The 26281-nt window shown below is 38.9% G+C and overlaps 1 protein-coding gene across 5 annotated transcripts in view; it reads right to left on the minus strand.

The window, feature by feature from the left end:
- Positions 1–26281, minus strand: part of SEC22A (SEC22 homolog A, vesicle trafficking protein) — a 34577-nt gene that overhangs the window by 2465 nt on the left and 5831 nt on the right. For 4 of the 5 annotated variants that reach the window (XM_054043695.1, XM_054043696.1, XM_054043697.1 and 1 more), the window contains exons 2-6: positions 24555–24758; positions 21936–22099; positions 20464–20658; positions 14363–14481; positions 10651–10716 (exon numbers count right to left, since the gene is read on the minus strand). In XM_054043695.1, coding sequence (XP_053899670.1) covers positions 10651–10716; positions 14363–14481; positions 20464–20658; positions 21936–22099; positions 24555–24736 — 726 coding nt within the window. In that variant the 5' untranslated portion in view covers positions 24737–24758. Of the gene's footprint in view, positions 1–7857; positions 8165–10650; positions 10717–14362; positions 14482–20463; positions 20659–21935; positions 22100–24554; positions 24759–26281 lie in introns of those variants that run through there. The other variant, XM_054043698.1, reaches the window with a different exon arrangement.

Genomic DNA, 26281 nt, shown 5'->3' on the forward strand with positions numbered 1-26281 from the left:
AGGTAATAGCTTTTATTGGACCAACTTCCGTTGGTGAGAGAGACAAGCTTTCGAGCTATACAGATCTCTTACTCGGGTCTGGGAAAGGAACTCAGCGTGTCACAGCTAAATACAAGGTCAAACAGATAGTTTAGCATAAATAGTTAGCACAAATTCTAAGGGACCATTCAAGGTGAAGTGGCCCACGAACACTCCTGTAATTATAGGACAAAAATGGGGGTTAGTGGGTTACAGATTGTTGTAATAAGCCATAAATCCAGTGTCTTTATTAAGACCATGATTTTAGTGTCTAGCAAAGTTATGAATTTAAACTCCCAGGCTCGTCTTTTGAAAGTGTTGTGTAGGTTTTCTTTGAGGATGAGGACTCACAGGTCAGATACAGAGTAATCGCTTTGTGAAATGTGTTCACTCACAGGTGATACAGTGTTTTTGTCTTTTATCATCTTCCTGTATGAGTTTATTCAAAAGTGTAATGATTTTCTGGTTTCACCCACACAATTGTTATTGGGGCATTTAAGTGCACTGGATGAGGTACACCACACGTTGTGATAGGCATGCGTAGAACCCATGGATCTTGAAAGGTGTGTTGATCATTGTAGCAGTGGAAATATGTCTGCAGATTTTGCATATGTTGGTCCAAAAAAAGATATTACCTCACCCACCTTGTCTCTCTAATATCCTGGGACCGACATGGTTACAACTAAACCGCACACTTATTTCTACTGATTTTCATAAAAATCACAGAACTGGAAGGGACTAGAGGTCATCTAGTCCAGTCCCCTACACTCGTGGCAGGACTAATTATCTATACCATTTCAGACAGGTGTTTGTCTAACCTACTCTTAAAAATCTCCAATGATGGAGATTCCACAACCTCCCTAGGCAATTTATTCCAGTGCTTAACCACCCTGACCGTTAGGAAGTTCCTAATGTCCAAACTAACCCTCCCTTGCTGCAATTTAAGCCCATTGCTTCTTGTCCTATCCTCAGAGGTTAAGAAAAACAATTTTTCTTCCTCCTCCTTGTAACAACCTTTTACATACTTGAAAACTGTTATGTCCCCTCTCAGTCTTCTCTTTCCCGGACTAAACAAACCCAATTTTTTCAATCTTCCCTCACAGGTCATGTTTTCTAGACCTTTAATAATTTTTGTTGCGCTTTTCTGGACTCTCTCCAATTTGTCCACATCCTTCCTGAAATGTGGCACCCAGAACTGGACTCAATACTCCAGTTGAGGCCTAATCAGAGCAGAGTAGAACAGAAGAATTACTTCTCATGTCTTGCTTACAACACTCCTTCTAGTACATCCCAGAATGATGTTCACTTTTTTTGCAACGGTGTTACACTGTTGACTCATATTTAGGTTGTGGTCCACTATGACGCACAGATCCCTTTCCGCAGTACTCACTCCTAGGCAGTCATTTGCCATTTTGTATGTGTGCAACTGATTGTTCCTTCCTAAATGGAGTACTTTGCATTTGTCCTTATTGAATTTCATCCTATTTACTTAAGACCATTTCTCCACTTTGTCCAGATCATTTTGAATTTTAATCCTATCCTCCAAAGCACTTGCAACCCCTCCCAGCTTGGTATCGTCCGCAAACTTTATAAGTGTACTCTGTATGCCATTATCTAAATCATTGATGAAGATATTGAACAGAACTGGACCCAGAACTGATCCCTGCAGGATCTCGCTCTTTATGCCCTTCCAGCCTGATAACTGATAACTACTTTCTGGGAATGGTTTTCCAACCAGTTTTGCAGCTACCTTATAGCAGCTCTATCTAGGTTGCATTTCCCTAGTTTGTTTATGAGAAGGTCATGCAAGACAGTATCAAAAGCTTTACTAAAGTCAAGATATACCACGTCTACTGTTTCCCTGCCTCCACAAGGCTTCTTACCCTGTCAAAGAATGCTATCAGGTTGGTTTGACACGAATTGTTTTTGACAAATCCATGCTGACTGTCACTTATCACCTTATCATCTTCTAGATATTTGCAAACGGATTGCTTAATTATTTGCTCCATCATCTTTCCAGGTACAGAAGTTAAGCTGATTGGTCTGTAATTTCCTGGGCTATCCTGATTTCCCTTTTTATAGATGGGCACTATATTTGCCCTTTTCCAGTCTTCTGGAATCTCTCCGATCTTCCATGACTTCTCAAAGATAATTGCTAATGGCTCAGATATCTCCTTAGTCAGCTCCTGGAGTATTCTAGGATGCATTTCATCAGGCCCTGGTGACTTGAAGACATCTAATATGTCGAAGTAATTTTTAATTTGTTCTTTCCCTATTGTTAAAGTAGAATGAATTATATTGTAAAAATAGAACGGATTAAAGAAATGCTATATGTACCTTTAAGCAGAAATAAGGAATGCTGAAATACAGGTGTCAGGAAAAGGAACATTAAGGCATAAACAATGAGTCCGCTTAAGCTAATGGCGGAACATCAGCCGGAGAGCTGTAAAAGTTAGTAAGAAAATTGAATATGTATGTCTAGCCTCGGGTAAACTTGTCAGTTTTGCTTTCTTTGTCCTCTTGTTAAGTTCACGCCCTTTTTATCTGTATAAAATAAGGTAGTGTGGGTTTTGGATGGTGCTCACATTATCTGGGCGTTATTAGCAGAGCGCTGTGCTAATAAAACAGAGTGGTCTGACAAACTGTGAGTCCTGAGTCTAACTTTGACAATTTGGAGGTCCCACTGAGATGGCACCCATCTTCACTGGGGCCGTGTGATTCCTGACCATTTTTGTAGGATGACCATGGCAGTCGGCACCTGGCCCGAGCACGACCACAGTGAAGTCTACGCCCTCGAACCTGTTGGTTCCCACTCTGTTCTGGTAGGGATCCCGGGATCGGACATCAGGAATCTGGTCAGGTAATTATTTCTGTGTTTTGTCCGGACTGAGGACTGTCCTGTGGAGTGTTTGAGTCTGGGTGCCATCTCCGTCCGGGGATCGGCCGACCAAAGGGTTCGGTCTGAGCGAGCGAAATCTGCACAATCGCAGGCGCACCCTTGGGTAAAATCCTTGGTGTGAAAGCAAGGGTGACTGAGGCAGTCGCCTGTGGGCTCCTTTTGTGTGTTGCATCGGGCATCGCTCTGACAAACTGTGAGTCCTGAGTCTAACTTTGACACTATTTTAGCCTCTTCTGATTCTACCTCATTTGTTAGTCTCCTGTTCCAGTTTTCACCAAGGAGGGTGGTGGTGATTGGATGTCTAACATAGTGAATACCAGCGAAAATGAGGTATACAACAAACACTAACCCAGGAACCTATCCTTGCAACAAAGCCCTTGGTAAAAACTGAAACATCAGCATTACGATACTGACAGATAGTGGTAGTGTTTATTTTTTAAGTTTCTACAAGGAAAGTCAGGAATTGTGTGATTGCTTCTGGATAATACAATTTACTGGGTTATTTTTTATTCTGTTAGAGCATCAAGTTAGTAAAATATCCATCTTAGGATATGTCTATACTACCCCCTGGATTGGCAGACAGTGATCGATCCAGCGAGGGTCGATTTATTGTGTCTAGTCTAGACACGATAAGTTGACCCCCGAGCGCTCTCCTGTTGACTTCTGTATTCCATCGCCACGAGAGACACAGGTAGAGTCGACGGGGGAGCGGCAGCAGTCGACTCATCGCAGTGAAGACTCCGCGGTGAGTAGATCTAAGTTCGTCAACTTCAGCTACGTTGTTCACGTAGCTGAAGTTGCATAATTTAGCTCGATCTCCCTCCCCCAGCGTAGACCACGCCTTATAGTGCCCATCACCATAGTGTCTGGGCCCCTTTATTAAGACCTTTGTTTATCCTCCCTATGAAACAGAACAAAAATACTCCAAAGTAAAACTAGTATCAAGAGAACAGCTTGGCTTCCTCTGAACATGTGGCGTATCTTCAAGTACAGGACCTAATGTCTGTTTTGGGGGAGGGTTCTAAAAGTTATATTTAAAGGACAATTAACATGTACCAGTAAATCAGCAATTAGAATCTAGCTCATTTCATGAAATCACCTCGCCATGTAATAAAATCTGAAGAGCTGAGTGTGACAGCTTCAAAGAACAGAGTGAGCCATCAGGATGTGCTTCTCTCAAATGATCAAGGAAAACAAAGGGTTTAAAAATAGGATGACAAATGTAGTAACTATATTTAATAATGTAAGTGTGCTTTTTGATCAAGGCTCCATAAACTTGGAGGCTTTTACTCAAGTTTCGTTGTCTTGCTGTATGTGCAGAGCTGAATTTTTCAGCAATCCCTTTCCTACTTTGAGATGGGGAGAAATTTGCCCCTTACAAAACAACAACAGTCAAAAGGCCAAGGCACTGTGATTTTAACATGTCACTCTAACATGCAATGTAATGAAACTCGTGTGTTGGTTTGTTTTAAGGGAACTGTTTTGCATAGCAATTACAGAATGTGCTTTTGTGTAGAAGGCTTCCCTATGTTACTTCAGAGAAAGAAAGCTTTTATACCTATTAAGAAATGGCTTGAGGTCAGTTCTTGAGACTTGTAGTTGGGGGAAACTGAGACTTCAAAGAATGCTACAAGATTGTGGAGCGAGCCAGAATAATGCAAAGCAGACCAGATAACATTTCAGACACTAGGTTTAATTTTCCATTATTGGGATAGAAACTTTTGGTTTTCTTGGCTGTATTATTGATTCCCTAACCCCTCAGTTACTTTTCATTCTGAATATTACAGTGCTACCTGTTCCAACAAAGTTGCAGCATTGAGGGACGAGGGACAAGGGGTAGGTCTATTCTTACCTCCGGGTCCGGCGGTAAGCAATCGATCTTCTGGGATCGATCCCGGAAGTGCTCGCCATCAACGCCGGTACTCCTGCTCAGCGAGAGGAGTACGCGGCATTGACGGGGGAGCCTGCCTGCCACGTCTGGACCCGTGGTAAGTTCGAACTAAGGTACTTCGACTTCAGCTACGTTATTCACGTAGCTGAAGTTGCGTATCTTAGTTTGAAGTGGGGGGTTAGTGTGGACCAGGCCAAACTAACGATTTGTTTAGTCTGGCTGGAGCTGGGAAATCAGAGCCAAATCTTAGATTCATGAGCAAACTGGATTCAGAAAAATGAAAAATAGACATTTTTTCTTGGAAATGCATATCTGAGGCTAGACATATACAATGTCAAATGTGCCTCAAAATCAGAATTAATATGTAAGTCGTTCACGGATACTTCTTGACCAAACTATATATGAGAGTTTTACATTATTGGATTTGCATTTAAAGAACGAACAGAAATGCTAATCACACCTGCTTGAGGAGTGGGAGATTTTAGAGAACATCTGGTAAGGATTGCCAGGGAGGGACCCTTCATACTAAGGCTGAAACAGCTGATTCTGAAGTTGTTTTAGGGCCTTGTTTTTTCCCTTCATCTGCTAAAAACTACTTCTAGCTACTGCATTTTGTTTTTAAGTTTGATACATCATGTATATTATTATTTTGAGTCTTGGTTTGCCAGTCAATGATACCTATTACCAGGCTCTGAAGAATTTTGTTGTGTGTGGCTGAATTCTACTTGGACTCTTGGTATTTAGGATTACATAACTAGAATTCTAGATCTAAAGGGAGCAACTGCGTTTCAAACTCAAACTGGACACAGACACAGAACCACACTGCGTTTATTCTTTGCTAAGCAATAGTTAGTAAAGTAAAGTATAATCTTTCTGGCAGCACAGTGATTAATTTAACATGTTGGACTAAAAATTTCTATTCCCTTTAGGTCCAATTTTTGTCCTGTACAACTTAACTGTAACCATTTTCTTGTAAATTAATAAACTTCATTTTTTTCTGAAGTATTAACTGAACAAAATGTAAAACATTAGGCCAGTCCTATGGCTGAAAAGCAATGCAATGCACTTTCATGCAAGATCTAGACTAGAGATCTCGAACTCAAATCACCATGAGGGCCACATGGGGACTAGTACATTAACCCGAGGGCCGCATCACTGACACTTTATATGAAAAAGATACAAAAGCCCCGCCACTCCACCCCTTCCGTGAGGCCCCACTCCTTCCCCGCCTCCATTCCAACCCCTTCCCCAAAGTCCCCACCCCAACTCCGCCCCCTCCCTGCCCCTATTCCAACTCCTTCCCCAAATCCCCGCCCCTGTTCTGCCTCTTCTCTGCCTCCTCTCCTGAGAGCACGGCTCCCCGCTCCTCCCCGCACCCTCCTGGAAAGCGCTAAGCGCCGCCCAACAGCTGTTCAGTGGTGGGAAGCGCCTGCAGGTAGGCAGAGGAGTGGGGAACACAGCACGCCGTGGGGGCGGCGGGTGAGGGGAGCTTGGCAGCCGCAGGTAATAACTCCGGGGCGGCAGGGAGCTTTGCAGGCCGCAGCAAATAACTCCGCAGGCCGGCCACGAGTTTCAGACCCCGATCTAGACTTAGAAATAACTTCCATGCCAGGACAGTCTTAAACATGCCATGTCGTTGACACTTGATTCGGGGAGCAAAGAGGGCTAACTGCATTTTGGTAATAATGACACAGATGGCTATAGGAGAGAAGTCTTGGAAATTAAATTTAGAATACTAGGAAAAGGTTTATACATCCAGAGCTTCTGGGGTCACTTTCTCTGCAACGTTTCCAGTTCCATCATGCAGAGGGTCAGCAAGTATGCTGGGGGCGGGGGTGGGACTCCACTGTTGCAATGCACAGATGAGAGATTATGTAAAGAAGAGGGGGTTCAATTTTTGAGGTATTGGGAAATTTATGTGCGGGAAGGGCACCCTCTACAGAAGGGATCTGGCTCCACCTTATCCAAAATGAAACTAGACTGCTGGCATAGAAAATAATGTTTGTGGGGAGATTATTTAAGGTAGGGACTGACGAAAAATCAACAGGTGCAGAAGAGCACTCAAGTTGTAAAAAGACATCTGCTAGAGAGATGTCACTAATACAGCAACTCCCTCACTTAACGTCGTCCCAGTTAACATTGTTATGTTGCTGATCAATTAGAAAACATGCTTGTTTAAAGTTGCACAATGCTCCCTTATAACGTTGTTTGGCAGCTGCCTGCTTTGTCCACTGCTTGCAGGAAGAGCAGCCTGTTGGAGCTAGCTGGTGGGGGCTTGGAACCAGGATGGACCAGCAACCCCCCTATCAGCTCCCCTAAGTTCCCTGTGTGGCAGCCGCCCAGCAAGCTATCAATTGCCAGGCAGTTCAGCTGTCCCTCCCCCCACTGCCATGTGCTGCTCCTGCCCTCTGCCTTGGAGCTGCTCCCGGGAGCCTCCTGCTTGCTGTGCAGGGGATGAGGAGGGGGAGAAGAGGGGTGCTAATGTCAGGGTTCCCCCCTATTCTGAACTCTGGGATACAGATGTGGGGACCGCATGAAAGACTCCCATAGCTTATATTCTACCAGTTTAGGTTAAAACTTCCCCAAGGCACAAATTCCTTTCCTTGTCCTTGGATGGTATTGCTGCCACCACCAAGTGATTTACACAAAAATTCAGGGAAGGGTCACTTGGAATCCCTATTCCCCCAAAGTATCCCCCCGAACCCCTTAACCCCCTTTCCTGGGAGGCTTGAGAATAATATACCAACTAACTGCCTTAGCAGTGTGAGCACAGACCAGACCCTTTGTCTTCAGGACACTGAAATCAATCAAGTTCTTAAAAGAAGAACTTTATTATAAAGAAAAAAGTCAAAGAATCACACCTGCAAAATCAGGATGGAAGGAAACTTTACCCAGGGTAATAAAAAGATTTAAAACACAGAGGATTCCCCTCTGGGCTCAGCTTCACAGTTACAAAAACAGAGGGAGTTTTATTCCCGTAGCATAGGAAAATTCACAAGCCAAACCAAAAGATAACTGAATGCATTTCCTTGCCCTACTTCAGGGGTTCTCAAACTGGGGGTCGGGACCCCTCAAGGGGTCGCAAGGTTATTATATGGGGGTCGCGAGCTGTCAGCCTCCACCCCAAACCCCGCTTGGCCTCCAGCATTAACAATGGTGTTAAATATATTTTTAAAAGTGTTTTTAATGTATAAGGGGGGGGGTCGCACTCTGAGGCTTGTTGTGTGAAAGGGGTCACCAGTACAGAAGTCTGAGAACCCCTGCCCTACTTACAATTTCTGTGGTTTTAGATGGATTATTCCAGGTATATTTTCAGGAGATGATATACCTGTTTGGCTTCTCCCTCCATCCGGAGACTGAACAACAAAAGAGAACATTGGTCCTTCTGGTCAGGTGCCAACCAGGTTATTTGAACTGTTTAATCCCTTACAGGTAAAGCAATTGAGTACAGCTGTCAAGGAGGGATTTTATGCTATTCTTCTCTCTATATTTATGACACCCTCCCCTCGCTCCTTTACCCCATCTCCACAGAGCGGGGGGACACAACAGGCCTCAGGACAGAGGGAGCTTGCTGGCAGCAGCTGCTGTCTCAGCTTGCTTATCTACTTAAAAAGGGGCAATGTGCATCTCTCTCTCTCTCACACACACACGGTGTCTCTCTCTCTCTGCCATGCTGTCTCCCCTCCCTCCATTCGTGCTGCCTTATAGAGTGTGAGGCTACATTAACAACAATGTGTTAACCCTTGAGGGCTCAGTCAAGTGCTAGATAATTTAGCAGTACGGCATTCCCCGGGAAATATCCCACCCTCTGACTTCACCATCTCCACCAAGCTTCACAATCATCATTGCTGTGTACAGTATTAAATTGTTTGTTTAAAACTTATACTGTGTGTGTGTGTGTGTGTGTGTGTGTGTGTATTAATCTTTTGTCTAGCAAAAAAACATTTCCCTGGAACCTAATCCCCCTTATTTACATTAATTCTTATGGGGAAATTGGATTCACTTAACATAGTTTCGCTTAAAGTAGCATTTTTCAGGAATATAAACGACAATGTTGAGTGAGGAGTTACTGTACAAAGGCTGTGTCCTGTAAAAGAAAGGACAGAAACTACAGCTGACCTAGACAAGTGACAGGTTGAGATCACAGAAGTAAGTTCTGGGCCAGTTAGATTGGTGCCAGACCAAGAATAATAGTTACCTTGCCAAAAATAGAAACTATAAATGTCAAGGTACTATATCAATGCAAGACTCTTGAAGAGCAAAACTAGGTAAATTAAAATACCAGGCAATGGAAAAGGACCTTGACATAACGGGTATTCCTGAAATGTGGTGGAAGACAAATATCAATGGAGTTCTGTAAATACCTCACTATTAGTTTAACATTTAGCACTAAATTCCTATTCCATTTAGGTCCAATTTTTGGCCAGTACAACTTGACTGTAACCGTTTTCTTGTAAATTAATAAACAGCAATACATGAAAGATGGATACGTTGTATGGATTGGGGAGTCACACTGTATGGGGAAAAATCCCAATAATCTAGTGAGATTAAATTTCTGAGTGAAGATCATCACATAGTAGAACAAGAGCATTATCATATGAAGTGCAAAGTGGCTGGAGGACTGCAAACAAAGGGTAAAGATACATGATAATGTATCAAGTTGGGGTGTTCTTCTGTGTGGCATTAGCTGTGATCTTATTTAACATTTTTACTAATAATCTTCGAGAGGAGGTGGCCAATATGTTATGGACTTCAGAATGGTTGCTAATCTGAGAGGAAATACAGTCACTGAGAATAGACAACAATGCAACTGGACCTAGTGGGGTTAGAAATATTATCAGAAGATACAAAAGATGTAAACTGGAAAAATGCAAGACAATGGATTTCAGTACTGCTGAAAGACACTTATGGAAGGGATTGTAGTTGACAGCAATTACGTACAAGTAAGCAATGTGATATAGCAGCAAAAGAGGAAGTGAGATTTCTGACTGAACACACATTATGTTATGAAGCAGTGAGGTGATAGTCTCAAAAATGACCACACTTGAAATAGTGCGTTTAGTTTTGGGCTCATCAATACCAGACAGATAAGCAAAAATTAGCAAGAATTCAGTGAACAGCCATAATGCTTATGAAGGGACTGTGACAATTGACTTATATGGAACGACAGAGAGCTAATTATGTATAGTTTAGCTAAGCAACAACTAAGAGAGAAGAGGGATTTGCTAAAAATTTAACAATCTATTAAGAGCACAAATATGAAAGAAGGAGAAGAATTACTCAGTGGGATAGAAAGACTGTATAACGAGGAATAGTGAGATAACACTGAGGAGAGGAAAAGGAAGACTGCATATCAGGGAAAACTTCCAGATGGTGAGATGTATTAGCCTGCGTAATAGTCATTTTGGAGAAGTGAACGATTCTCTATCCCTTGTGACATTTACAAGCTAACCTGGGAATAACACTGTAGGAACAAAATCTGTATTTGCCCAGGAAGATGGAAAAAAGGGACCTAAAATGTCAGTTTCATCTTTAACTTTTATGATTCTATTATGCTGAATCATACAGCAATCCTAATATCAGCCTCCCGAAGGAGACAAACACATCCCTCTCTCGATAAACTAACTGGGAAAAGACAATCCCAGAAAACAATAGCCCAGAATCAAGCATGTAGGCGTGAATCCATGCTGTGATCTCTCATCACCACCAAAATAAGAGCAGAGGTAACTCTTAAAGTCAATCCATTCAAATATACACAATATTTAAGAAAACTTGATAACATTTGTACACGACTAAATAATGCTTCTGAAGACTATTGCAATATGGAGCAGGAAGAATTTACCTGATACAAGCAGGCTGCTGTTCCAAGGAAAAACGCAATGACATAACTGAAATCTTCACCCTCGTTCTGTGAAAAGAGAATAAAAATCCAGTATTTTCCCAATGTATTTCAACAAAAGTAAATACACAAGATATGCATGGTGTACACAAATAACTTCTAGTTCTAATTAAAAATAATCCAACATACAAATTTAGAATGACCTCCTGTACCAAAACTAAAGTGGAGAAATTAGAAGGCATCACTTATTTCTCTCTGGGAAGGTCAGATTCACAGAACGGAGTTAGGAGGGTCCAAAATATCCTAATTATCCTTGCTTACTATTTCTATTCAGCACAGCAGACACCTAATGCTGGGATTCTCAAAAGAGCTTAAGGGAGGCTCATCTGCAGCTTTGGGCACCTGGTTTCCCTAGACTAGTTTGAAAATCCCAGTCTAAACGTTGGGAACTAGAAGAAGTAACAATTTGTACAACTGTCTTAATATAACATCCTCACAAAATGGAAACTGTGTAAACTGAAAAATACAAACTGTCCACTAGGGTGTGCTAAAATTCTATGTAGAAAACAATGCAGGCAAACATACATTAATAGAAGAGAGAACAAACAAAAGCATGACTATTTACTAGACAAAGATTATTCATAAACAGTTATATGGATAGCAAATTGAATTTCTTTTAAGCAGAACAATTAAAAAAAATGAACTTAAAATTACAGATTTTCTCACTTTAAGTTGCTTTTCCTTAAACAGACTTATTTCTTCTAATATATTCAAACAGGTTTTAATATTTTCCATAAAGCTGAGCAGAATAAATTTACAGTGATTATTCTAGACTGCATTTTCATGCTTTTCAAACAAACATCTGCCACAATCAGAAACTTTCCCATACGAACAAGGGCACTCATGCAATCTGTTTTTCATCAAGGAGAATTCCATTTCTAAAGGAAGCTGGTCCATTTGGAACTACAGCGCCTCTCTCTTGAGAACACGTTTAGCTTGAAGTTCTCTCATCTGTAGCTCTGGCTATAAAAAAAATCTGTACTTCTGCACACAAAATTTATGTCCAGGAACAGAACTTCAACAGATTATAAAAACTTTCACCTCACAGTCACAACAGAATCCAGTACAGTGTAACTACAGGTTACAAAGTAGTTTTGTAACCTCTAAATGAATTATTGATTAAAAAGGAAAGTATTCTAAATTCAGAAGGAACCTTTGTAATGAAAGATTTTTTTTCCCCTGGAGTTAAACTTCCATTTAATACTGTGTTCGGATGACTTCTGCCTTGACCTTTATGGATTTATTCCATGTTAATTTTAAGTTCCTCTTCATTTCACTTATTCTGGGTGGATCCAAAATGCCAGGAATTAAATACTAAACACTATATTTCATCTGTAAATCACTATCCACCATAGAAAGAAACTGAATTGGCCACCACATTATTGGTTACATAGGTTAATTCTACACTGGAATATCCTTCTGCAGCTGTGTTCCTTTAGAAACAGAATAAGTAATACAGATATTATGCAATTAAAGAGGTGAAATTCTGTCCGCTATTTGTGCAACTCTGAACTGTAATTTATATTTATAAATCTAATGGCATGGCGATAAAGCATTCAGGAAATATTATTTATATGTACATAATATATAAGAAATATGATTTGTGAAGGAACAGGGCATTAATTCTCTAGAAATGCCACATGAAACTGCATAATGCATTAAAAAAATCCATATACCTTGGCTTTATTCTCATTTTCAGTTTGTAATAGTAACAACGACCTTGGCACAGGGCATTTTCATCAACTCCTCCCAGCCATTCATTAATCTTCAAGAAATGCCCTGGGCCTCAACTGTTAATGTTTAAATTAATACACCAGTATGTATACAGAACACAATTAGAATGCACACACCATCTTTCATATTTTAGGTAACCAGTGTCCTTAAAAAGTGATTAAGCAAACACTGATAATGCTGTGATTATGAAGGAATAGTGCACAAAGTCTTATACACCTGAATTTACTTTACTGAGAGAATAAATATTAACCAAAATAGTAAGATTCCCCCTACTCCTTTTGAAAGCCACCACAGGATCTTCATCTTCCACTAGGACAACCATCATGAGAGGACCTCAGTTTAATCTTTTAACTGGGGCAGATACTCAGCAGCTGTCTATTGTCATAGCTTCACTGACTTCAATGGAGCTATGACAATTTACACTACCAGAAGATGTGTCCTTCTAAAAGCACAGTATCCTCCATTCAGTACAGAATATCAATGGCAATGTATCTTATAGAAGTAATGGTGTACAAAGAAAAACCTCTTATTCATTGCAAGGTCATGAATCACAATATTGAATGCAAATATATTTTAAAAGGGACAGAACTTCCCATAACCAAGTACATAATTTTTCATTTTATTCTCAAAGGAACAAAGGTCCTGGTTACAAAAATCCTTCAAAGACCCATGTTCTGTGGTTCTTTGCTGACAATGGGCTAGGCTAGACTGTCCAAATTTTGAAGGCATATCATTTTGTTTGAGCATTATGCATAACAGACACCAATAAAAAAGTGGCTTTTCAAAGTTTGTCGTCATGGCATGGGTTTAGAAAACAGCAGTCTATGCCCTGTACTGGTGGGATTTGCAAAAGTATCTATTAGGCACCTTTGAACATCTCTTCCTGTACACACTCAATGGATATAGAATATTACTCCTGGGGGAATTTTGTGCCAAAAAATAAATTCTGCAAAATTCTGCATATTTTATTTGTCAAAATAACACAATATGATCACTCCAGTTTCAATTATTTTGGTAATTTATTTCAAAATACCTGTCAGCAAGTATGTCTAACAATACAGACAAAAAAATAAAAAGATTCAGGAAATGTTTTTTGACAAATAGATTCCTTACTAGATATATTAATACAGAACGTTGAGTAATTCATTTAAACTACAATACAGAAATGTATTTTCCGAACCTCTCAAAAGCAGTGCAAAGGCTTGGGGGAGTCAAGGGTAACGGAGGAGCTGAGGTAGAGGGAAGGAGCCTGGGAATGAACCTGGAGGGTTGTTAGGTGTGGGTGGGAGAAGTATGGACCCTGGCTGACATCAACTCTCTCCCATTCAGTCAGGCACATCTGCCCCTGTCTCCATGTGGCCCTGGAAGCCCTGCCCCCATCTCCATGTGGCCCTGGAGCCCCCCCCCTCCCATTCAGCCCTTGGCTCAATGCTGTCACCTCACTAGCTCCTCAGCCCATACCCCAGTCTGTCTCCCCACTAGCCCTTCTGACCCTAATCTCTGACCCCCACAGCAGCCCCCGGTGCCCCACTCTCCCACCTAACCTGCCTCCACGGGCAGACTGCTATAATGAACGCAACTGGCTGCTAGCTGTTACTACTGGTCAGATGGCTGTTCTGGTGCCACAGTGGCCTCTGGTGGGCAAATGGCAGAATTGCAACACTTCTTGGGCAGAATGTATTTTCTGCGGGAAATAAAAAAATTCTGCACCAAACATGAATTCTGTGTGTGTAATTCCCCCAGGAGTAGTAATATACATATTGGGTCTGAAATCAATAGGAACATTCATATGAATTAGGGTAGAAGGATTTGGTTCATACTGTAAAATTTATATTAACTAATTATGATTGATATTTTGCACAAACGTGGCACTCTGATTTCAGTTCTTCCCCACTACAGAGTTGTAAACATGGTACAGTACCTGCAGAAGACTTTCTATGGCATGAAATCCTCTAATTAAATTCAAAGCCCCACATAACAGGCTCAGTATAAATGAAACAATCCCTGGCAGAGTAACAGCTTCCAGTCGTTGATGAGGAGCTGCAAGGCACAGGATAAAAATGGTATGAAATAAATCAAAGCATTTTCCTTAAAGTTTAGAAAAATATAAATCTTATTTTTCAGTGACTTCTTCCTGCTCAAAAACACATAATTAAAGTTGGTAAACCTTTAGTGTATATGTAAAATTCTAAAAAGAGTGAAAGATTTGATAAAATATACTTTAAGGAACATCAACTCTGTATTTTAGTTGAAGTAATGTCTTTGTTAAAGAAGAAATTTAACTTGAGATATCCAGTTTATTCAGCACGGTGCTGCAGACTGTTCAAACATGCCAGTAAATCAATACCCAATAATGTACTTCCTGGTAAAATTTGTCCAAAATTAGCAACCAGCTAATAAGTCACATACTTGAGAGCTCCTTTCACAACCTTCACTCTTCTTTAACACTAACGCATTAGTAAGGGCTATCAGGGCTGATTTAACTTGTTTGCTGAACGAAATGCTGTGAGGCAAAGCCTATTACATGCCACTACAGCAAAGCACACCAGCTGTAAATGCTACCAGAGATACAAATGGAGAAAAATTCTGGAACTACATCTAGTATTTGTACAACAATAGGATACATACTTTCCAGTTGTGATTCAGAAGTCTCTTACTGATTATATTAAAAACAAAATACAGAAAGGGATTTGAAAATATACATTTCTCTGCATACATTTATTTGTGTTTATGAGAGGACACAGTTACACAAATGACTGCAAATGTGTATCAATCATTATTGTGCATTTCCACAACAAATAAAATGGCAGGGGGTGGGGAGGGAATCCAACACAAAATCCGTAACAGTCTATGCAACATGGGGGAGGGGAGAGGGGCACAAGAGGGTCACATATTTAAATCATTTTGCTTAAATCAGTGAAGTGTAAAGGTGCAAACAATGAAGTTAACGAACTGTAACATTAATATAGAGAGGGGTGTCAATCCTGATTGTTTGCACTTAACAGCTGCAGACAAAGGCTCTCCAAATAGTTCAGAAAGTTACAGAAACCACAAAAAATATGACAAAAGCGATTTCTCCTGATAAGCACATAAGACTGTTTGAGTGTCATTGTGTCCTAACTTTATTATGCTCAACATATATGTTTTGTTATAACTAATTTGTACAAGACTTAACATATGTTTTTGTTTTAAACAAAAAAATACCTTGGTGCTCAACTTCGATAACTTATTTTTATTCTAACCACAAGACACATTAGATGTGGCAACTACTAAAGTTAAGGTTGGATGCCAATTTCCATTCTAACTTCTTCAGTTACTTATAACTTTTTTCAAACTTTTTTTTTTTTTGGCTGAAATTTTAGTCTCAGCCAAATTGCATTTATTTAAGCTGTTGGGTAAAATTAGTTCAGCTCTTGTTCAGTTTTATGAGTAGAGGGAGGAAAGCCACACCCACATTTTCCCCATATATTCCAATCAGGAATTTTACATTTTGATAACACAAAAATGAGGAACGTCTTATTCTGGAAAAGTAAACAGTTTTGTCAGCAAAAATCAGCAATTTTGTGCATGAGTGTTAGAACCTTTCTCTGTTTTTTCTTTAAAACAATTTTCAGGCACTCTAATTAAGGACAATCTACACCATTGCTAAAGCTATTAAGCTCCTCAAGGGATTACACATTCTATTATCAAAAGAGCTAAGCACCAGACAGCAAATAAATGCATAAACAACAGAATTTAGAATGTCAGTTAAAGATGGCAGAGTAAAAGACAAGCTGTACTAGAGCCACTAGGTCCATCAGCCTGTGGAGTTTATAAACTCTTAAGAGGAGACAGCAGATAATCACTAAATTAGTGAGTTTTTAGTATAGGCCCGGGATCAAAAAACATACAAATTCTGATGTCAGAACTTGTACATTCCCTGTAAAGAATGACTTTAAATTTATTCACATTTCTCCTGCTGTCCCTCCCCAGCTGCCATTTTAAAAAACGTAATGGAATATTGTGATTGAAATATCAAGCACTCAACTTTTTAGTGGCTTAAGGGAGCTCCAAGAAGTGTAACCTGGCCTTCTGCTAGATATGTAGTACGTTTTATTGCTGTTTACCTTATTATATGTAAACCTCAATGTACTATTTTTACTAATTTATACAGCGAGTACCTCTTTTAGTTCCACTGATTTGAGAGACTGTACCAGTTCTACTGGAATTCCTTATTTTAAAAGTAGGAAAGTTAATGGTACCTTAACTTTAGAAACTGAGATTTGAAAAAAAGCTTTAAAAATATTTAAAATCTGCCCTAACCGGACAAATGTATACAACAAATTAACAGTCTGTTATCACCACATTTCTAAAGCATGATGAAACCTGAAATTATCTTTAAAGCAAAATACTATCAGGAGTTTGCATGCTGCATACCCAGGGGTGAAAGTAACTTAAAGGACTTATCAGTACGCCGGAGTCCTGAGCGGGGCGTGGTCTCAATTGGAAGAGGCGGGGCCTCAACCGGAAGAGGCGGGGCCTTTCAAGATTTAAAGGCCCTGGGGCTCCAGCTGTGGCTGGGAGTCCCAGGGCCTTTAAATCACTCTGGAGCTACCAGCTGCAGAAGCGGCTGGGAGCCCGGGGCTCAGGGGCGAATTAAAGGGCCCGGGGCTCCGGCCACCACGGAGCTCCGGGCCCTTTAAATCACTGCGGAAGCCCTGCCGCTGCTACCCTGGGGCAGCAGGGCTCAGGCTAGGGCTGGGGTAGCGGCGGCAGGGCTCCGGAGGTGATTTAAAGAGCCTGGGGGCTCCCTTCAGTGGCTGGAGCTCTGGGCCCTTTAAATCACCGCCGGAGAAGCCGGTCCAGTCCCTACATTAAAAAATAGCTTTAATTTATTCATTATACAGAACAGTTGTTCTCTAAAGAAAGGATTCCAATTTTCAATCATTTGAACAACATTTTCATAAGCCTAGACTCTAAATATTGTTCAGCATCAGACATATGCCCAATAGCTGTATCCATTCTAGTAATGCCAAATGCTTTACCATTACAGCTACAGTTAATGGGTCAAATACTGCTCTCAAGTTACACTCGTGTAACAAAACAGAATTTGGCCTGTGTGTCTATTTAGCACCACTTACTAGCTGAAGTGGTTTAAGACATGTAACTCACCCACCACAAAACTCATATCTGAATGGGAAAGCAAAAGAATTATGGGACTTTGAGCAAGGAAGGTCACATTTGGAAAAGTTATCCTTGGAACAGAAGAGAAATGGGGAAGTCTGACTTGCTGCATAGGTATCAGACAGACAGCAAAGATTTTTTAAGCAAGTCGTTACTCTGGGAGATGGTTGCAAGCTTATATTTGAGCAAGCAGCTGACCTGTGAAATTCTGGAACTGCTCTAAGATAAAAGACTTGTATTAAAGGAAAAATTACACTCCAAACACTGTAGTATCCAATGGTCCTTTCTATCAGGAGCAAAAGGCAGCTAAAACTTAAATATTGGGAGAAAAAACAGAGTGTGATCTTCCCTGGATGTATAGGCCTTGAGAGGGAGAGTCTGCAACCAGGCAAATTCAGAAAGGAAGAAGAGAAGAGAAAAATATGCAAAATAGAGAGGAAGGACAAACTAATTAAATGAAAATAGGACAGGAAAATTGAGAAATGTCAGGAAGCAATACTTCTGAAACAATCAGGTCAAGCAAAAACCAGCAAGGGAACGCTGACTTCTGATTTAAAGTTTAAAAAAGAAAATCTTTAACTTGTGATAACATGATAAAGAAAAAAGAAAGGAAGAATGGAAAAGAGAAAGAAAGGTGCCTTACTGCATTTGAATTTAAGCTACTGTGTTCTCAGAGGATCTTTCATTCTAATAGTGTCATAAATAAGCATCTAATGCTTCCTGAAAACACTTTTTAAAAATAATCTATTTAGAAATAATTCTGCCTCTGCCATAGACGTTCAGTATTTTTCCTTTTAACCATAAACTCCATCCAGAGGATTTTTATTGAGTTTATTTGCTTCCACTTGTGACACCATAACCTTTGCCACAGACACAGGATTACATCAGGCTGTTAAATAAATAGCAGGAGACTAACTCTGAAGAAAGGTGCAAGTGTCAGAAGCGATAAAAGGAGTCCATAGAATGTCCATAGAATTATAATAAAGATGTATAGTACATATATACACAAGCAGAAGTGGTACTAAAAATGTTTTCCACATTTCTCCATCAGTCACCAACAATATTAAGAATGCCCTGGATGATTTAGCATAGGTATATGGCATAACTTGAGAGGTACCACTGTCCTAAATAATTTGAACCTGATTACACATTCTCCTTTGTTGTTGCAGTAGTTAGATTTTTTTCCCCCCAATATCAACGTTATAATCATTATAACTATAAATTATTTGCACTCTGATAGCTCCTAAAAGTCTCAATTAGGATCAGAACCCCACTGTGGTGGACACTGAACAAACACCTAGCAATGTACCTTTTTCAACTAAAACAGCATTTTAACATCTGTAGAGAGAAAACCTATAGTAGAAATAGAAGAAACTGAAGTGTTTAAGGTAATCACTGAAAAAGAATTACTAGCATAATAGTTAAAGTGACTTAATATTTGCAAAAGTGTACAAATTTTAGCTGATCACTTATTTTACAGTACTTTAATAAGAGTTCACATTTGTGTCATTAATTCAGGCCCTAATCCTGCAAGATGAACTGTTTGGTACAGAGTCCAGGGCCGTCCCGGGGGGGGGGGGGGGGGGGGAGGGGGGGGCGGCAAGTGGGGCAATTTGCCCCAGGCGCCGGGCCCCGCAGGGGTCCCCCCAAGAGTTTTTCGGGACCCCTGGAACGGGGTCCTTCACTTGCTCCGGGGGCCCCGGAAAACTCTCGTGGGGCCTGGGCGCCCGGAGTGTCTTCCGTTCCGGGTCTTCGGCGGCAATTCGGCAGCGGGGGGTCCTTCCACTCCGGGACCCGCCGCTGAAGTGCCGGGTCTTTGGCGGCAGGGGCCCCCCCACCGCAGATAACCCCAGGCCCCCTGAATCCTCTGGGCGGCCCTGACAGAGTCTGCCCATGTGGGTGAGCATCAGGACCAAAGATTTTTTTAAATGAAAAATGTTTAACATTTAAATTAAGTTTTCATCATTTATTCTATTTTTTCACTTCACTGAACTTGAAGATTGAAACTAGACTATTTTGTTTCACTTTCTCTAGTCAGTTTCATTTGTAGAATCCATGCATTAGTACAATGTTTTTGTGTTCTTGTTTTCATTCGTCTATTCTGCTGGAAAATACCCAAATTTGGAGCTTAACTGCTTGAAAGTGTTTTTAATATCACAAGATAAAGTCTAGAATCATATGTCAGTATATACTACTCTAATATCCAAACTCACCAATGCATTAGTTATCATATATGCTTTAAAAAAGTTACCCTATAAAATTTATTCTTTTCATGATATACATGAAAAAATTCAAGACTTAAAAAAGAACTGGCATGACAAAAATAAATGAAAATATGCTATTACTGATGTGATGTACTAGGTACAAACATTTTTTTAAAGAGTACTGAATTTAAACAGGATAATTACTTTGAATTTGAATGTCAAGGACCTGCCCTATGTGGTGCTCTTCCCACTGAGTCCAGTAGTCATGACATGCCGACAGTAATACAATGCTTTCATGATGCCTTCAGATCCCATTATAAAGAAATCACTAACTGATTTATGAGTCTTATAAAAAAATATGCATATTTAAATGTCTACCTTCACTTGTATATTTTCATTTAGAAACCAGTCTATCAGTAATTGCCCTCTATGGAAGCTGCAGGGGAAGAGTAATTAACTGAAGCCACACCTGCTAAACAAGGACACACATCCTAGGTCATGGCAATTGTTCTTTATACAGACTAGCAACTAACAAAGTACCAGGTTTGGCATTATTTTCCATATTTCATTTTGATTAAAAAAAAAAAAGCAAAGTAAACATATGGCTCTGTATCTGGTTCACATAAGATAATAGTAATTAAGGTACCAAACTCACCAGTAGATATCTTACCAGTACCCTTAAATTCTGCAGCAGATAAGTGTGCAAATCCATTAGTTGAACCAAGTTCAGACATGGAAATTTGATAAGGTGGTCTCAGCTTGATTTCTGTCTGCATGTCAGCAAGATTTATCTTGGTCGACAGAGACCGTGGGTTATTATATCTCTGCTTGGTCCTTTGAATAAAATTATCTGTGTAAAAGTAAAAAAAAATATCCCTATAGACATTTGTTAATTAAATCATTCCAGAGTGAGGCTTTATGGGTCATATATTTCTAAAATACAAATTTAAATTTATTATTTGAAATTCTTACATTTATCTTGGAACATTCTAATACTATTTCTGTTTTATGACTAATATATCAAGGACTAATTAATTCTGCAGTATAAAAAAATTAAGCTCTAGAAATCTAATTACTTAACGACTGTGAATAAACTAATGACTTGCCACAGCATGATACTGAAAGCACTGCTAATATAATGGATTTATTTCACTAGTTTTAGCTTCTCTCTCAATTTAGCAAATATTCTTATAAAAATAAAATAATTCTTTTTTCAGATATAAATACACTTAATTCATGTGACTTAAATTGCAAAATATTAGGGCTGAATACTTTCATTATATCTTCTCTCCTCAGCAGTAAACACACCAATATAACGAAATTACTCTCTTAACTAACAGCTAGGAAAACACATTGAAAGATGGAGAAAGGAAAGAAAGCAAACAGTGGTTATTCTAAAGGACACCTTTAAAAAACAGACTAGATCAGCTGCATTGGAAAACTGAATGAATTTAGTAGGTACTACATTTTTCTGCACCTTGTATTCCTTTTACTCTGTCTAAAATGTATTTTGTTAGAATACATAAAACTAGTTTCTTTTACCTCCAAATGAAGGTATAATTTTTAAGCCACTGCAGATATCAGCAGAAACCACAAGAGATGCTACAAGTAACGCCACATGTAGTAGGTATTTGAAGCTTGAATCACAGAAAATTCAATGCATAAAGCAAATCAAAATCTTCACTTCCTTTCTTTGCATTGAACAAATAACTATTACACAGTGAAGAGCAAACATATAACTGGGATTTTTTAGTTTGGAAATGGCTTACCAAGCTCAATGTCTTTATAGGTTCAATATTTTGATACGGGTATAATGTCAAACATCTCAACATATTACTAACTGGCAGAAGTTAAACTCATCCATATTTGTTTACGCAGAACCTGATCTAAAACTTACTGAAGTTAATGGAAAGATTTCCAAAGGATTTTGCATCAGGCTCTAACAGACTGATTCAACTCCCACCAAAGACTATGGGAAACTTTCTATTGACTTTAATGGGAGCTGGATTAGGCCCTAAATCACCCTAAAGCTAACTATGTTTTAAGTTGTACGTTCTTTAAAATAGTTAGTTGAATTTGAATTAGGATTGAAAGAGTTATTGTAGTAGTAAACAGTCAGATCCTTACCAAACTCTATGAAACAGTATGGCCGGATGGCAGTATTTGTCCTCATCATATTGTACGTGGTGATGAACTCTTTCTGAAGCTCATCCAGGAAGCAGAAAGCCAGAACACTGGGGTAATTTTCAGTGCACAGCATCATGTAGCTCACTCCCAGAGAGCTAATAAAACTATAATTTAAAAAATGGTTTTAAAATTTCAAAATTAAGTCCATGTAACTTACAGCTTTGCAAGACTGGTTCCATATGCCATAAACAGAGAAGCAAAAAACGTCTATGGGGTAATGAAGACATTAATATTTATTGAGAAAGCCAGAGATTGTTTTAGGGAAAATTTACTTTTAGATAATGTCTTTATTTTAAACAGAATTGTATTAATGAATGAGAAGCTATGTTATACATATAAAAGTGTATAGTGTGTTGCAATGGACTAACGTGTGGAAGAGAGGGAGATTTTGATAAAATCCTTAGGCGGGAGGGCTGGGGGGGGGACACACACGTGGGTATCCTCTCCAGGGAATGGCACATTTAGAATAAATGCAGAACATGCCATCTGGTGCATTCCAAAGGCAAAAAAATGCTCTTCAGAATTATTTTTTATAAGTGAGGGTATTAAAGTCTTCCATAGAAAGGATGTTTCATCAGTATCCAGAGATGGAGATGAAGATGACCAGAGACAGGAAAATCTTCCCCCCCTTCCAATTAAACATTTGGTATATATCTATACATATTTCACTTAGATGTTAACAAATTGTTGTATTCGATTATTGGTTCATGAAACACAAGTTTCAAAATTAGTTGAAGTATCTGTCATATACAGCTTAAAATAATCAACCTAATCATTATATATATCAAGATTTTAAACACAGAGTCTTACTAATAGATGGTAAATATATAAAATCTTTGATTACACGTGATGTCCAGTTCTTTAAAGTTTCTTTTTAGTTTATCAGTTGTCAAAGAAATTATAGATGTATTAAGATTTACTACTGAAGTTTATTAATAAAGTCAAAGCTACAGTGCTATATTTTTTGCATAATTAGTTAAAGCAATGATCATTAACTTCTGAGAGGAAATATTGACTTTTTCATTTGCATTTACACACACAGAATCGATATTTGCTCTACCTTAACAATCATAGCTTAGGTTTCATTGCTTGCATTTATCTTAATTCACAGAGATAAAAATATCAGCCACTGTGAATATTTGTTTTGTGAAAACTGTTCTTTTTGTGTTGTCTGAAGCACAGCTACAATGAGTGGCAAAACAAAGGTAAAAGCACAAATTTGGGGGCGGGGGGAAGAGGATAATTAGTGGGGTTGTTTTTAAAATAAACTGAGAGGCTAACCCTTTACTCATATGTTGTGATAGTTATAACATTAAACAGTTACATCAATGAGCCACAGAAGTTATTAGAATACAATAGCTACCATTAAGCAGCCACATAAACATTTCTAATTTTTTTTTTTAATGGTAAAATGCTTTTATAAAAACTTTTAATAAATATTTTCAAGACTTTTAAAAATATGAGTACAACTTAAAAAATTGGGGAGAGATGGAAAAGATAGAGGGTTCAGGCGACGTAAAGAGTTACCTTAAGTACTGGAAAGAAATGCAATAGCAATGTGTTAATGCAATGCGTTAATGTTCCCCATAAGGGAAACTTTAGTTTCACTGTCCAAGCTGAGTAAAGTACATAAAAGATGAAAATTAAATTAGATTTTGGTGTTTACCAAATAACTGTTTATTAATAAACTAGGCTGTTAATGATCAGATGTTTATCTCAACAGTGCACATTTAATCATGGAATATTTCCGCCATATATATATTGCATATTGTTATTATTTAGATTATGGAGGCAGCTAGCATACTCCAATCAGGACGGAGGCTCTACTGAGCCAGGCGCTTTACAGATGTAGGAAAACATGGTCCCTATCCAAAGGAACATTTGCTATTGGCGTTACAAATTAAGGTAAGGGTGCAAATCCTGTATTCCTTACATATGCAATGCTCCCACTGAAGTCAATAGTAATTTTAGGTGAACAAGGCATGCAGGTTAGGCTCTATAGCCCAGATTTTTAAAAGTATCTAGACCACTGACTCCTACTGATTTCAATGAGTTAGCCACGTACATATCTGTAACAATCTGGCCCCAATTCTATAACACATTTTTATATACAGACTTACGATTTGAAAAGGTAGTAATTTTACATTCAGTTTATATTTTGATAATTCAGATCAGACAAAGAAAATAAATCATAATTTCCTTGAACCATAACAAAAAATATCCAAGGACTAATCACAAGTCTCCTGAGCTCCTGGGGCTTTTAATGCCACACACTATCTTGAAACCAATAGGATAATGGAATAAATCTTGAAAATGCTTAATCTTGCAAGACTCTAGTAGGTCAATAATTTAAATATTTATAACAATGCAGGTTACATCAAACTAGGATTTCCACCAGAATATAAATGTCTTTAAAGTCAAACGTGTCTTAACTTTCAATTTCCAAATACAAAAATAATTGTTGATAGTTATTCTTAATTTAATTCATTACCTCTACATTGCAACTGTTAACTAACCACCACTCAGGAATGTTACAAGGATAAAAAAAGAAATTCTTACTTTATATTATACTGGCCAGCTTTCAGCATACATCTATCAGGAAGCTGAGCAAGCTTCTTCGAGAGTGTTTTAAAATATTTTCTACATTGCTGCACTCCCATGCTTTGCTCATAATCTGTAGAGGCAGATAGCGGGAGCCCATCTCTAACACGGACCACTGAGGCAGATAAGATCATAGACATTGCCAACAGATTTAGTGAAAGCCTAAAACAAAACAAACATATTCAGAAATGCAGATCAGACAAAATTAAAACAAATAAACAAAAATTGAATATGCAGCCAGAACCATTACTATCTGGTGGGCAGGTAAGGTAACTCTCAGTCAAGGCTGACGGGTTGTATGCCTGGTTCAGCCTTAATACACGGCAAGTCACAAAGGGCTTAGTCTCGAACCTAAGCTCACACAAGAAGTCCTATTGAGTAGTCCCTACCTGTCTTTCTGACTCACAAACAGGTCACAGAATCAGACTTTTAACTTCTCTTATTAGTATGTACACAATTTGTATTACCACAGCACTTAGAGACTCTGAGATTGAGGCCCTGCTATTTTTTTTATTTATTATTTGTTTTACAGTAGTGCCGAGAGGCACCAATTGAGATCAAGATCATAGTGCTAGGCGCCATACATACTACATCATCTTTGTCTCACTGATCAAAAGAAGATCTTGCCCGAAGAGCTTAACGTCTACATAGGCAAGACAGACAAAGGAGTTTTATTATTCCTATTTTATAGATGGGGAATTGAGATACAGAGAGATTAAGGCCAGGACCAAGAAAAAAATTAAACACGTGCCTAACTATCAGCATGTTAATAGTTCTACTGAATTCAGTGGGACTATGCATATGCTTTAAGTTAGGCACAAGTTTAAATATCTTGCTGAATGGAGACCGACTTGACTTAACCAAAGTAACATAGGAAACATGTGGCAGAACCAAAAATAAAACCCAGGTCTCCTGAGTCACAGTCCAGTGTCTTAACCATGAAACCCTTTCTCTCTTATTTGGGTCTGAGTTCATTGATCTGTAAAATGTGTATAGCAATATCCACCTTACACAAATATTGAGAAGTTTAAAATAAATAATGTTTGTAAAGCATGTGAAAACCATGAATGACCTACCATAAAAGGACAAAGTATAATTATTTTAAGATACATGGGATCTAACCTTGGAGGCAGGGATGGGGAAGAATAAAATAAATGTAACGTCGAGTGATTCCTATTCAAACTAAAATTTTACTTTTTGGCCCTGATGCAATGCTGCTCTCAACTTTCCCCAACAATTATATATTTTGTGGTATGCTTGGTCTGCATGTACAAAACAATATAACAAAAGGAGATTAAAATATTCCTGCACAAAAGATGGCAAATCACAGCAGACATTTTAAAACACACCCATGCAACCTTTGTCAAGAATTAAAAGATAGATAAATATTTAAAATGGTCAAACCTTTAAGTTACAGTAGATATATCAAAATGATCAAAAGTTTAGCAAGACAAGCATTATGTGGTTCTCTAAAAGTAAAATTACTTATTTGCTCATTTGTCTGACCTCCTGTAAAACACAGGCCATAGAACTTCCCGAAAATAATTTTTAGAGCACATCTTTCAGAAAAACATCCAATCTTGATTTTAAAACTGCCAATAATGGACAATCTCCCACGACCCCTGGTAAATTGTTCCAATGGTTAATTACTCTCACCGCCATAAATGTATGCATTATTTCCAGTA

Source organism: Malaclemys terrapin, chromosome 11 (assembly GCF_027887155.1).
Source record: "Malaclemys terrapin pileata isolate rMalTer1 chromosome 11, rMalTer1.hap1, whole genome shotgun sequence".
Classification (NCBI taxonomy): Eukaryota; Metazoa; Chordata; order Testudines; family Emydidae; genus Malaclemys; species Malaclemys terrapin.